Raw genomic sequence first — 15,209 nt, forward strand, 5'->3', positions numbered from 1 at the left:
ATGCCTAGTGGTTCTTATAGTATAATTAATCTTGAAATTTTACATTCACTTTTTGTGTGAAATTGTTGGTCTTTTGGGGAGAAGATAAAGAGGGATAGATTTAAGTACTTGTGTTATGAGGAACTAACATGACTATCTGGATACTGCTTTTCACGTTAAGATTTCTGATTCTGTTTTTTCAGTTTCCATAGCAAGGCGTGTACAAGATCCATTAGCTGAGCTGGTGAAAATCGAGCCGAAGCACATTGGAGTTGGAATGTATCAGGTAAAAGCAATGTGTATCATTTAATTTATGAAACCCATCAATACAAAGAGCAATACTCAAACTTGGCCTAGTAATTGTCAGTGGAAATAGATTCCAATTTTCAAAGGTTATACAGTTTGTAGGAAGGTAGTTAGGAGTTATAAGTTATTAGGGAACGAAGGGATTTTTGTTTTCTGTGTTTATGGTTTTGATCTAGACTTAGAATTGACTGTAGTCAGATTTAAAGACTTTTGGCACATTTGATCTCACTAGCAACTTAATCTAGAGAGCCTTTTCTTTTAACATTATTATAAAAATGGAGGGGTTATGGGACAAGGGGGATATGTTGGCTCTTTGTGTAAACCAGTATGAACTATTGGTCTTTATCAATCTTTCAGAAAGAAGCCGTTGATACCTACCGTTACTTTTTTTTTTTCCCTGTTTCCATTCCTATTTGATTATGATAGTTAGTTTTTGGTCATTACCCAATATGAGCTAAATGCTTTCAAATTTTTACTACTACTTTGTAGTAGTAAAAGTAGTTATAGTGCTTGTTGTTGTTATTACTATATTTTCAATTCTTGAGGTTGTGTTTACTGGGCAATTGAGGACGGCACGAAATCTTGAAAAAGTGAATCCATGTTGTCTCCAGAAACCTAGAGTTGTATTACTTTCCTCTTTGATGAAAGTTTTTCTTAACCCTAAATAGAATATTACCCTTTGTATAATTTTCATGAGATTTGAGTTATAGGTACTATACTTTATCTAAAGAAATACTACATTAGGTCATGGAATCTGTGACCACTAGAAATAGAAGAGACCTTAAAAATCATACAACCCTACCCACTCATTTGACAGAAAAAGAACTGTGTCCTAGAATTTTACCTAGGATCACACTGGCAAAGCCTGGAGTAACTTGTCATCTATTAGAATGGGAAGTATTCCCATTTTATAGAAAGTTAGACTTTAACTGGACTTGTTCATTAGGGAAGGGTAGTTATTGAAGGGACTTATCTAGCTAGATATAAAATTGCCTAGTATCTAGAGTACAACTCTAGCAGTTTTATGATGTAGGCATTTTAGGTGAAGTTATGGAATGCATCAGCAAGGTAGTGGAACAAACAAAAGGGAAAGTCAAACTTACAGGACCCAGGCAGGCTAATAAGCAGTTGGCATCAAAAGGTCTTTAGGTAAATAGCAGAGACCTAGTCTCCAGATTTGGATTCAGAGATAGCATTTAACATGAAAAAAAATGGGGATATTTTCCAACAGCAGTGGGAAGTAATGGAAGAGTTTAAGCACAAGGATGACATGATCTGATTTGCATTTTTAAACATTTACTCTGGCTATGCTGGGGAAAATGATTTAGAGGGGTAGGGGAGGAGCAGTAGGACCAGTTTGGAGGCTGTTACTTACCCCAGGTGAAAGATGATGGTGGCTTAGGAAAAAATTAATGACAGTAGAATTGGAAAGAAGTTAAATCTATTTTGTTGGAACTACTTGTTGTAAGTGATAAGTGAAGGAAAGGAGTTTTAAGAATTTGCTCCAAAGGTCCTGGTATGTGGATGATGCCTGAGTAGAGCAGATTTCCTAAGGATTAGGTCAGTAATTTCATTTTGGACATGTTAAATTCGAGATACTTATAAGAAATCCAAGGAAAAATGTCAAATAAGAGTTGGAGATAGAAGTGTTTTAGAGAAAGGATAGAAGGGATTTAGAGAAATAGCCATGTTAACATTGGAGTACAGACTAGCAAATAATGACACCGAGAATGGGATCAAGATGGTAGGCTAAAAGTTCATGAAGTTCTTTAACTTCATTACTACCACCACTGACATATTCACAACTGCAAATTCCATAAGATAAGGTATGCATATATATCTGTACCTATGTAAACCCATTTATATGACTAAATTGATAACAGTATGGGAAAACAAGAAAGAGTTTCATCAGTAGATGGAAATTTCAGGTATTTCTGAAAGACATTATACATGAGGAATCACACCCATGGAAAAATAAAAGCTGACGGACCACATCTCAAAATATATGGATCAGTAGCGTTCTCAATCAAGAATCATATTCAAGTAGTGGGGAGGGGCCCTATAGTATTAGGTAAGGAGGTATATATAGAGTGGGTAAGCCTGCAGTACCCCTTCTGCAGTATACTGTGAATCCAAGCTAAAGCACTGAGTATAACACAGGCCACCAGAGGCTGGGAGATCCTCAAGTAGCCTTTGATTATCAGGAAACTCAAGAAGCCCCATCCTGGCAAGATAAACTCCTGAATTATATGTGACACCTAGCACCATATCTCATATTTCCCACATTACCACTTGAGGAAGATGGTGGTAAACAGAAACAGCGTACACAGACAGCCAAATAGAGACTGTGAAATGATCTTGCTACCAAGAATTACTAAACATTTAAGGAAAACCTATGATAGAGAAGTGAGGCACCAAACTTAAAAAGCAAAAAATAACACACAATGAACAGTCAGTAGACTTTGAAATAAGTAAAATTAATATTCATGGAGAGACAAGAGAGGTTATTGCATTTATAAAACAAACATGGGATAGAATGAAATTAAACCAACCTTAGAATTTAAAAATATGATTGCTGAGATTTTCAAAACTAATAGGATCGAGTAGACACAGCTAAAAGCAAAGTAATGAATTGGAAGACTGAGCTAAGAGATTCTTTAGAATGCATCTTACACTGAAAAAGATGGAAAGCATGAACAAAAAATCATATGTAGAAGACATTCTAAAGCTTTAACATTCATCTAATAGAAGATTCAAATAAATAAAGAGAACGGAGGGGATTATAATCATAGAAAGAATAGGAGAAAATTTCTCCAAACTGAAGACAGACAAGTCTTTTGAAAGTGCCGAAGAAGAGAATAATAGAAGACTTACAGTCACATGCCATCCTATGAAATTTCAGGTCTATGACCGTACCACCCTGAACGTGCCCCATCTCGTCTGATCTCGGAAGCTAAGCAGGGTCGGGCCTGGTTAGTACTTAGTACTTGGATGGGGAATTTCAGAACGCTAGTGATAACAGAGACTGATTAAAAGCTTCCAGAGAGCAAACATATTTTATCTACAAAGGAAAGAATCAGATTTTAAAAAAAAGTTTAAAAAAAAAAGTTTTTTTTAAAAAAAGTGATAGAATATAGAAATGCAGTAGTTTTGAAGTTCTAGGGAAAAAATATTTTGAACTCATAATTCTGTATTCAGGAAAAATAGCAAATCAGTGTGAGAGGAAAATAAAAGCGTTTTTGGACCTGTAATGATTCATGTTCTCTGATTGTTATAGACCTTTTTCGAAAGTATTGTGTATGAAAGTACTCCTGACCAAAAAAATGGGGAGGGGACCCAAAGAATGGAAGGGCATGTCGTGAGGAAACAGTATTGAGTTAAGGAAACAGTGGAGAGTTTTGCAATACACAAACACACACAAAAAAGGTATACGGAGTTGAGTCTCATCGCTTTTTTTTATCTGTAATGTTAATCTTTAAATATTATCAGTCAGAATCAAATTAGTTCAACATGGGAGGGTAGAAGAAAAAGAAGTGATGAAATATTTGTTTTTTTTTTCAAGAAAACAATTCAGGTATAGATTAACGCTACAATTTGTTAGTAAAACATAATCTGAAATATATGAATAATACCCACAAATAGGATATTAAATATAAATCATGACAGCAAAAAAGTTTATCATCTTAACCAAAGGCAGAGAAAAGAAAACAAGTAAACATAGTAAATAAATGAAATATATGATGACAGGAATAAGTATAGGTAATAGGTAAAGGTTAATGGGTTAAATTGTCCTATTAATAGAATCTCAGACTTCTAAAAATAAAATATAGCACTATATGTGCAAGAGATACTTGTGTAAGAGATACTTGTAAAGAAAAAAGCAACCTCAATATTAGAAATTTGAAAAAACAATTTCACATGAATGAAAAAGAAAGTCATAACTATGTTAATATCAGACTAAATAGAATTTAAGGCAAAGTGCATCAAACAGATTAAAGAGGGATATTGCAGATTAATAACAGATTCAGTCTTTCAAAAAGATATAATTGCCCTGAACATTCTGTGTTATCTAATACTATAGCTCCAAAAAATATGCGATATTAAAAACTTCTAAAAATCAGAGGAAGAGACAAATATACTTTTTTTCCATAGGAGTCTTAATAGACCACCACATATTAACATGTACATTTTTAAAATAACCTTTTTGAGATATAATCACATACCATACCTACATGTACATACATACATAAATTCACCCACTTAAAGTGCACAGGTCGATGATTTGTAGTGTATTCATAGGGTTTTAAAAGCTATTGCCACTGTCTAATTTTTTAACATTTTCATCACCCCAAGAAGAAACCATTAGCAATCGCTCTCCATCACCTCCTCCTTCCCTAGCCCTAGGCAACTACTAATCTATTTTCTGTCTCTATAGGTTTGTCATTTCTGGATATTTCATATAAATGGAATCATATAATATGTGGCTTTTTGTGACTGGCTTCCTTTATTTAGCATAATGTTTTCAAGGTTTATTCATGCTGTAGCACATATCAAAACTTCATTCTTTTTTATGGGCAAATAGTATTCCACTGTATATATATATATAGGGAACTACATATTTTATTTTTAAAGTTTTGGTCTGGTTGATTTGTACACATTTGTACGTGGGTTTATATAAAACATTTACATAAAATATAAAAGAGCCTCTGTATACCATTTATTGTAGATGAAATACAAATTTTTATCAGAGAAACCCAAATTAAACAAGGGGCTAGTATATCAACCTAACAATTGAGTAAATTTGTAATGAAATGATAAACATCTGAAACACCTGTGCAAGTGAGAAAGATATAGTGAAATGAGCATTCACATAGATTGTTGATGGAAGTGCAAATTGTCACTTTTAAGCAAATAGTCAATACCTAAGGAAGATGCACTTTAAAAAAAAATGCATCCCTTTGACCTGGTAGTTCTTTCTTTAGGGATCTCTTCTAAGGCAGTAATAAGAACTGCTGATTGGATTTATATACAAGTTTGCTGTTGTAGCAAAATATTGGAAGCAACTGCAATAGAGAAATAGTTAAATTAGTTCTGGTATATTCATCAGTTAAAATATTATACAGCCATTAAAAATTCAGGCTTTCAGGGAGCATTTAATGACATAAGAAATTACTCTGGATATACTATTTTTAAATTGCAGTAAAATTATTCTTTTTAAATCATAGATGTACATAGATGTACACTGAAGAAAAAAATATCCGGCTGATGACTGATATTTATATCTTTGTTAGTGTGATTAGGGATTTTTATTTTCTTCTTTTTAACTTTTTTTTTCCAATCTTTTCATCATGAATATGTCTTAGGAAAAATTTGTTATAAAATATAGATCCATTTCCATATCCCAGCCAATGGGCCACTTAATCTTAAGTGTTGATAGAATAGACTTCCAATACAACCAGAGTGGGACTGAATTTCTTTTCAGTTGGGACCTCTAAATGTTTTTAGTATAAATGTAATACTTATATGTATTCTGAAGCTGGACAAACATTGCCGACTTTAAAAATGAAAGCTGTTCAAGGAAAAAATGTTAAATAGTTAGATGAAATAATAGAAGCTACAATATTATTATTTCAATAGAAACAAATACTTTTGGTTTAATAGCAGCTAAAATGCTAAAGACAGCACTCCAGTACTTGTCTTAGGAATGGGGAGAGCTGATTTTAAAAACACATGCCTGTCATTATTTCTGGAGAGAGAGGCAGCCAGTGTGGTCAAATGACAACATATCCCTAACTGACCCCTCAAGACTTTGCTGGAAAGTGGCTTGGTGTTATTCCCAAGAAAACACTCCAGGGTGAGAGCAGGATGATGCAGGGTTGGCTCCGTTGGGTTCTCTGGGACATGGGGAATGGTGGTTTAGCTTGGCCTTGTCATACCCTGAAAGCACAACTTAAGTCAGTTGGATTTACTTGGTGCTTATTTCTTCTTTGGACAGTTTTTAGAAACTTCTATGCTCATTAACACCTCTTTTTGTTAATGAGATGCACAGTAAAGTAAGAAAGACAGAACAGCCCTCTTTCTTCCTTTTGTGCCTCTCTGTTAGATCATTTGATGATGTTAGAGAATGAAATGGTTTTCCAAAATGAGGTTTTGGAACCCTTAGTGGATTTTCTATATCCAGGCCATCTTTATTCCTCATTATTTTGGATAATGAGGAGTCACTGTAAAAGGAAAATAATCTTTCCAGCTGAAATTTTTCATGGTAAAACCTTAAAGGTGGGAATTTGTATTTTTCTTCTTCATTCCTTGTGTGGGATTGGTTCTGGGTAAAAACAAAAACAACTCTTCGGTGGCGACATTACTCTGTTAAAAACTTTTTTGTAGCTGTAGTTAACATGTAGGCATTATGAAATGTAGTTTTAGTTTAGGTCTATAAAAGGTAATAAGGTTCCTCATCTGCCCTATATTGTTTGCCCACATTCTTTCAAACATTTTAAAACCTTAATTATTTGTTATTGTAGAGTGGGTTATAGAAAAGAGTTTGCCCCATGGATATTCACCTAGGTGACTTTTACCTGGATTTTTGCCCCTTTTCTAAAGCAATGTTTTGAAATAGATGAAACACAAAGGTAAAACACAGAATTGTTCTAAAAATCAGGCATTGTTCAAATGAGTGAGTTCCTTGCCAGAATGTTTTTACAATCTTGTCTCTTATCTATCTAGTCTCAGAATACAGGCTATACTTGAAACTGCTTTACTGGGTACTGTGAATGAAATTCAAACTTAGCCTTGCAATTCAGATATTTCATTTCATTCGTGACCATAACTGAACTGTTTCCATAACTGAACAAAAACAAGTAATTGACCTTGACTGGGAGTATCAACTAAACTCATATATTAAAATTTGCTAATTATTCCTTAAACTTAAAGTTTTTAAATTTCTATTCTCTATATTTTTTTCACTTCCAAATGAATTATGCTTCCTACATTGAAGTATTTAGTTTTCTCAGGTTCTTAGAAATTACTGACAGTGGAATAAGCCATGTATATACACACACTCTAGTTTAACACTATCACTTATCTTTAAAATAAATGTGAAATGTTAGTATGATTTGAAGAAACTTTTACCAATGATACCTTAAACAGTGAAATATCTAATTTCCTTTATCTTTTGTTTGCTTACTCTTTGAATGTCATTTGACCTTGGACGTTGAAATTAGATCAATTTCAGTTTCTAGTTAAGTTCACCTTCTAGTTTTGATATATCAGCACAGAAATCACTGTTAGGATTTCTGAAACTTAAGGTATTTTCACAATGTTTAAAACTAGTAATTATCATGGAGATTGAAAAAAAATTAAACATGACATTAAAAATACTTCCATAAGGGAAAAGATTAATAAATTCATTACATTAGAATCTAAAAACATCTTTGAATCAGAAAACAGTATATAGAAAATCCACAGACAGGGAGAAGGTATTTGCAATATATATGATCTATAAAGGATACCGACTATATAAAGGTCTCCTACAAATCAAGAGAAAAAAAAAAAAGAAACAATTTAACAGAAAGTAGGTAGGGGATACGAAAGGCAATCGACATAAGAGGAGACAGACACAAAAAAATATAGATGTGAAAAAAATCATCACTCTCACTAGTAATTGAGGAAATGTAAAGTAAAGCCATAATGAGAAACCTTTCAGGTTGTGTGTATATTTTACTATTTGAATGTTAGCAACCATGTGTAGCACTGGAGATCTTGTGCATTACTTGGAGCATCTGGTGCAGACTCTTTGGAGAGTAATTGGAACTTAGTATAGTTGGAGGTAGAAATTCTCTTCAACTCAATAATTTTGTTGCTGGATATACATAGCCTTGAAAAATTCTCTCACATGTGTACACAAAGACATGTAGAAGAAATTATTTGAATCACTATAGTGGTAAAAATTTGGAAATAATATGTCGATCATATGGAAAATAGAAAAATATACTGTAGCATAGTGGAATATTATAAAGAAGTGAAGATGACCCAATTAGAGCTACCAATATTAATATGGATAAATCTCATAAGATAATAGTCTTAATAGAGAAAGCAGGTTGTACTTACAGTATCATATGATTGGTATAAAATTTAAAGCTGTGAAAAATAATACTACATACTATTTATGAATACCAATATATGTGGTAAGAATATAGAAATAAGCACTGGAATTTAATATAGTGATTACTTTGGGTAGGGCATGGAATGAGAGGAAAATGGGAAGTAGGAGGGGTACACCAAGAGTTTCAACAGTATTTATAATATTTTATTTCTTAAGTTGTTTGGTGGGTACATGATGTTCCTTATGTTCTATAAGTTTTGTTAAATAGTCATAATTTTATAAAAAAGGTGCAAAAAAGCTTGGTCAAATGATAAAGGTGCCTTATCTCAGGAACTTTGATTTTGGTTGGGTTTAATTTCTTGTGTGTATGTATTTTACATTGAAGATTTATATAATCAGAAAAAAATTAAGCTATTTTCCTTTTTCAATGAAAATTTTAAAAATACATTGAATATTAGGTTACATTTTTCATATTTTTTCATATTTTCATTTTTAATACCTTAATTTTACATGAAATCAAATACTCTTTCATGCATAGTTTTAATACTATCTTTAAAGCTTTTTCATTTGACAAATATTGAATTTTCTTCTGTGAATTTTAAGAATTATATGTTATTTGTTTTGCTCACATTTGATATGGTCATTTCAGAGATATGGCATAAGACAAAGTTGTAGGTTATATTTCTAGTGCTTATTTACAGGGCAGAGTTGGGTAGAACAGATGTTTAAGGAATGTTAATATAATGTTATAATAATGGTATAAAATGACTAATATTCATTATATGACACTCCTAAATCATCTAAATTAGAAACCTTGAGATTAAGCATTGGAGCTTTTAAAAATATAGCCTGGGCCACATCCTGAGATTTTGTTTAATTGTTTGGGGGTGAGCTTGAGACATCAACAAACTTTTGAAAAGTCCACAGGTGATTCTAATATACAGGCAGGGTTGAGAAACATTAATTCTTAAAATATGGTTGCTGGACCAGCAGCTCAGTTATCTTCTGAGAACTTGTTAGAAATGCAAATTCTTGCACCCCCATCCAAGACCTATTGGATCACAGATTATACGGGTGTGGCACTGTAATCCCTGTTTTAATGGCTAAGGTTTGAGAACCACCGGTCTCTCTAACGCTTCCCAAGCTTGAATGTGAATATAAAACCCTTCAGGGTTTATTAAAATGCAGATTATGATTTAGTTGGTTTAAGGTGGGGCATGAGATTCTGCATTTCTAGTAAATGCTCAGGAGATACCAGTGCTGTTGGCCCGAGGATTATACTTTTGAGTAGCAAGAGACACTACCGAAAGCCTTGTGGGTCATACCCTAGACCTATTGAATCAGATCTGATTTTATACTGTTGAATTGTACACTTGAAACTTACTGGATTTCGTTAACCAATGTCACCATAATTTTAAAAAAATCTGATTTTAACAAGATTTCTAGGTGTTTTGAATGCACATTGCAGTATAATTTAAGAGGAAAATCAGAACTGGCTAGTATCCAAGGGACATGAGAGTTTGAAGAAGCAAAAATCAATATTGTAAAACACTACAAGGATAAAGGTAGGATAAGAACTGAAAATGGGTCTCATGTGTTTAATAAAAAAAATGTTGATGGCGACCATAACAAGAATAATTTCAGTGGAGTGGTAGAGGTAGAAGTGAGAAGTAGATTGAGCACTGAATGAAAGGTGAGTATTTAGGGACAAGTATACAGAAGTCTTTAAAGAAAAGAGGTTTTTAAGGAGGTCAGGATTTGAATATGTTTAAATGTTGATCAGAAAGAAGGAAAAGAAAGGGAGAAGTTGAAGATGCTAGAGAGGGAGGAAGCTGGATGCTGAGGAGATGACACCCACCTCTTGCCTATGAAATAGCCTGAGGAAGGAAATGGACGAGTTCAGAAGAGAGAAGCTCCTGAGGTGGTGAGGTGGTGGGTGGCTGGGAAGAGGTAAAAGAGCGCAGGACCGGAAGGGGTTCCCTCCCTACCTGGATAGTTTCCTCTCTAAAGTAAAGCCTCCTATTTTACAGTACTGCCCCCCCCACTCCTCCCCCCAAAAAGAACAGCCAGTTTTTAAATTTCTGAAATCACAGTATTCTCTTGTTTACTGTCTGTCTGTCTGTTCTAATGGAATATATATGAGGGCAGGATGTTTCCCCATCTATATCCACAGCTCCCAAGACCTGGCACACAATAGATATTTAATAAGTATTTGCTGAACGAATGTAGATTATCAGTATAGTTGCTCATTTATTGTATTTTTAACTCTATTGTGAACACACCATAAAAATTTATAGCCTCTCAAAATTTTTGTCGAGTAAATCTGAAATGTTAGTTACTAGTATTTTTTTTTTTAATGAATCTCTTCAGGAAAAATGTTGGAGAATTTAGGAGCAGAGAGCTTCAGAATAGCCATGTATTTGGAATGAGAATGACTATAGAATGTGGGGAAGGATTGCTATTGATAAAAGAAATAGAGTTTTTGTCTTTGTCACAGAGCTCTAAGGAATTTTTTAGTATACTTATTAGTCCTGATATTGGTTTTGTGTAGAATGTATAGTCTATAGACTAAAAGTAGTGGAATGAGATTATTCCCAAAATGTTTAATTCTGGCATTAATATAGTACTTTCTGTTTTGCTGAACATTTGTATATAATTATGTGTGGATAACTGTTTGGCATACTAAGAGAGAATCTTGGATGTAATTCTTTACTCAGTGCAAAAAACTACTATTTATGTAATGTTCACATTAGAATGGTTGAAAACTCAAGTATAAGATTGCACTAGATAATTATAGTAATAGAGAAGAGAAAGAAAATATGTAAATATCAGGAGGGCTCCTTTGAGAATTTAAAGACTGTATTCTGTATTTCTGATATTGTTCAGAAATATTGATTAACTCATTCCTTTATATACATGTATTGGGGTGGGTGTTCATCATGGTCTATAAGACTAACAAAGGTAAATTTAATTACTGATAAGATTATACTGCATTTTAAATTCAAAGGAAATGTGTCATCGTCATAGTGACAGTGTGCATTAATTGTATGATACTGTAGAAAGGACTATGAGGTTTATAAAATTTAGGTAAGGAATGAACCTTGCCTGCAAAATGATTATAATGTGGTACAGAAACAGGAAAACTGCCTCATTAAATTAGGATGTGAGTTCACTCATGGCACATTTCTCCACCAAGTCTGTCTCACGCTGCGTATGATTCTATTACAGTGTCTTTCTTGTGATCACGGAAAGAAATTCTAAGGGAAAAAATCTGTTTTGAGGAAAAATTATGTTGATGAGAGATTTTTTTTCTGGGTTATTCTCAATAATTCTAAATATCATTACAAGTAAGAAAAGTTAATTTGCCTGAATTTTACAGAATGAAGTTTGTTGCTCAGTTCCACAAAAAGAAATATATGTGTTGTCTTTTTGAGCACCTATCTTTAGATGTCTTTGGTTTTGGGTGAGATAGTAGGCTAGCTGGCTGCCTTCTTTGTGTACTGTTAACTCTGGTGATATATTTCCTTTAATAATCCAGATCTGGCTACCCAAGCTGTTTATTGTACAATATTTAAAAAGATGTATTTTCTTTTCCAATATATAATTGAAAGAGAGAATTTTCTCCTGACATATACAAGGCTTTTGTTTCATTATTTATTTGGAATAAATGGGGCCAGAGGGTATGAGTGCAGTTAGGTTTTGTTGGAGGGGGGCTTGCAAAGACTTTTTGAGGCATGATGTGCAAGTGAGTGTTTTTAAATCTCAGAGGTGTGATTATGTCATAACAGCCATAACCTCTGGGCTTGCTTTATTACTTTTATTAAAACAAATCTGTATAGGGGTGCTATGTATATTTTGGTGATGAAGGAAATGAGGTGGTTAATTTATTATGTGAACAGCACTTTCAACTAACCACAGCGTGATTCACTGAGAGAGCAGTGGAAAAGCCTTGCTCTGTAGAAATGACTGCTTTTTGATTTGTGGACCTTAACTTTCAACACCAGAGCATGAAGTTTATCTACAAAATGGTTCCTTTTTTTTTTCTCTGTACTAATGTTTTTGTTCAGTTTTAAACTTGAAAATTTTTCCTTTATTTTATTTTGGGTATTTACTGAATATGAATGATCTAAACAGTCTTTGCCAGCAAGTTAAGGAAGAAAAAAGAAGAAGAAAGGGATCCATGTGTTAGGGCATCAGGGAAGTGGGTAACATCTTTATGGTTTCCAAACAGCCCACACATACCTCAGAGGATGACTCCATAAAATAAATCAGTTTGCAAACCCTTAACCAATGAGGATAACTACCTAGCATCAGATATGAGTTAAGGAAAAGTGAGGCACCTGTTGTTCTTCCCTTTTGTAGGATGCATTTATAAACAAATACTTTAATGGAAAAGAAAATCATGCAAAATAGTCTCTAATAACCATTTGTTTGCACGTGGGGAGTTGATTATGAGAGGAGGTGTGGAGGTAATGCCACATAGAAGTCCATACGCTATAGAAGGGAATCAAAAGAAGACCCATCTAATGAGCTCGCAGGGTATAAAGCACTTTTTGTATACTCGTAACAGCCATTGAAAGACCCCAAAAAGGTTGTTTTCTCTGGAGTTGAGCCATATCAGGCATCATCTGGTGATATGAACCTGCCTAGAGAGAATAGAAAATAGCTCATCTTCCTTGCAAGTTTTTTAAAAGACCCCTTCACTTTCCAGATGTGCCAAATACCAAACATTTACAAACAGAAGGACTCAGAAAATTGGTCAGGCATTTAATTGATAAGAATTCTTTAAAGTATTTTTGTATCTGGACTATTACAAGGCTCCATCAAAGTAAGGATAACAGTCAGTTTTATATTTTATCTCTGCTTCTTTCGATTAGCACACCGCATTTCTCTTCAGAGCCCTAAATTTGCTCTAAAAATTATGTCATTCCCTCATAGCTCTTCCCCAGAGAGTTGGCAAAGGCCAGGAGAAACATTATTTGTGTAGTTTAAAGACGAGTGTGGAGGAGGGAGGTTCAGGCCTGTGGTTTATGTAAACAGGGTGGACTGGGAGGCAGGCACTGGCACCCATGGTTAAGTTGTTGCTCAGTCATCATGAGCAGTCAGTCCTGGTGGGAATGTGTCCGCTTTGAGACTGCTTCAGCCACAGTGATTAGTAATGATCATCCATAGTCCTAGACTGTGGTAAAATTTTCGTTTTTAAAGGAATTGGATTATAGGCAAAACTTCATTTTAATAATGGTTGAGGTTCTCAGACTTTCAGATATCCTCACTAGTAGAATGAAGCTATGTTTTGAACATTTCCAAGAGACGTTACGTTTGACACCATGTAAACATTTTATTTGTTGAAAGTGTGTTTGTCTTCATAATGGTTTGATTACTTTTTAAAAGAATGAAATTTTAAAATTATTCTTGGGAATTGGCTTAAAAAGTCTGTTACATTTCCTTCTCCTCCTAAATGTCCACATCAAACCAACGCAGAACTTAACAGTTATTTTAAAAGCATGGGTAATAGAGAAGCCTTCAGTCCAAGTGCGCCCTCCATTCTTCTCTGCCTTCCTCAGCATTTTCTCCTGCTGTGTCCTTGCTTATGTGCCTCTTTCCTCATCTCCCTTCCAACTTCCTATGAGCTGGTTTTTGAAGTAGTTTTGTTTCCTAATCCCTTACTTGGGGCCGCTCCCTTCACATGGTGTGAAATACAACCAGGCTTTTAAAAATGTGATTCTACTCTCGTTTACGATTTGAAACCTACTCAGATATGTGTTGACAAATTTAAGCAACTTTATGAGTTTTTCAAAAAAACAAATTTATGGGCATGCTACCAGAGTAGCATTAACTGAACACAGACCCAGTGATGGTAGCAGAATACAGAAGACATCCAGCCCAATCTGCTAGATGGCAAGGGTGTGGTTTTAAATAAACTAGAACACTATAGTTGAAAGTGAGGTAGGAGGTATCTTCTTGTAGAAGAATCCTGTGTTTATCATTAAGTTTGCAAAGGAAATTTGGATTCTAGATTAAAATACTTGTTTAGTCATATCTGGGGCACATAACTATGCTCTTTGTCATATGTCCCCCCTTGCAATTGGGTAAGTATAAATAAGGGCGTGTTTAATCAAAATTTCTCTGATTGGTAAAGCTCCTATATAGAGAACTGCCTTAAACTGAAATTGCATGAACATTTTCACTGGCCCCTTCCTCATTTCGGTGTGGTTCAGTGAAAAAGAACACAGAGTCCCAGGATACCAAAGGGAGCTCTTGTCTTACTTTGGTGTAGCTACATTTGCTGTGTGACCTTGGGAAGGTAATTTTACTTCTTCATGCCTTGTTGGAAAATAAAATGTTACCTATGTGCTTTCTGAAAGATTAAATACTTGCATATATATATTATATATGCGTGTGTGTGTGTGTGTGTGTGTGTGTGTATATATATGCATATATATATTTAAAGACATGAAAGTGCCTGAAAGTACAAATGTTTGTGATTTTATTTCATATCACGGGACCATAAATAAACAGATTCCATATACCTTGGTGGGGTTTTTTTTTTTATTCCTATTATCTAGTCATATGCTAATCAATGCTTATCAAGCATTCCTAAAGTCATTTAATTTCAAGTTACAGGAGACCTTTAGAAATCATTTAGTTCACCTGGGCAGGTATAAGCATGTTCATTGCCTTTTCCTAAAAGGGAGGATGGGGAAAACTTCCAGGACAAAGGATCAGAGTGGCAGCATTGCAGAGTGGTCATAATCCAGGAATGAGGAAACAGGCCCATTGCCCAAGCTGCCTCATGTACTCTAGTAATGACAGGACGTGTTGC

General features: G+C 34.2%; 1 protein-coding gene across 2 annotated transcripts in view; it reads left to right on the top strand.

Annotated features, from left to right (window-relative positions):
* Window positions 1-15,209, top strand: part of SRBD1 (S1 RNA binding domain 1) — a 185,224-nt gene that overhangs the window by 107,252 nt on the left and 62,763 nt on the right. For both annotated transcript variants that reach the window (XM_006909626.3, XM_015587611.2), the window contains exon 16: window positions 183-265. In XM_006909626.3, the coding sequence (XP_006909688.1) occupies window positions 183-265 (83 nt within the window). The remainder of the gene's footprint in view (window positions 1-182; window positions 266-15,209) is intronic.

The sequence above is a fragment of the Pteropus alecto genome, unplaced genomic scaffold (genome assembly GCF_000325575.1).
Source record: "Pteropus alecto unplaced genomic scaffold, ASM32557v1 scaffold131, whole genome shotgun sequence".
Lineage (NCBI taxonomy): Eukaryota > Metazoa > Chordata > Mammalia > Chiroptera > Pteropodidae > Pteropus > Pteropus alecto.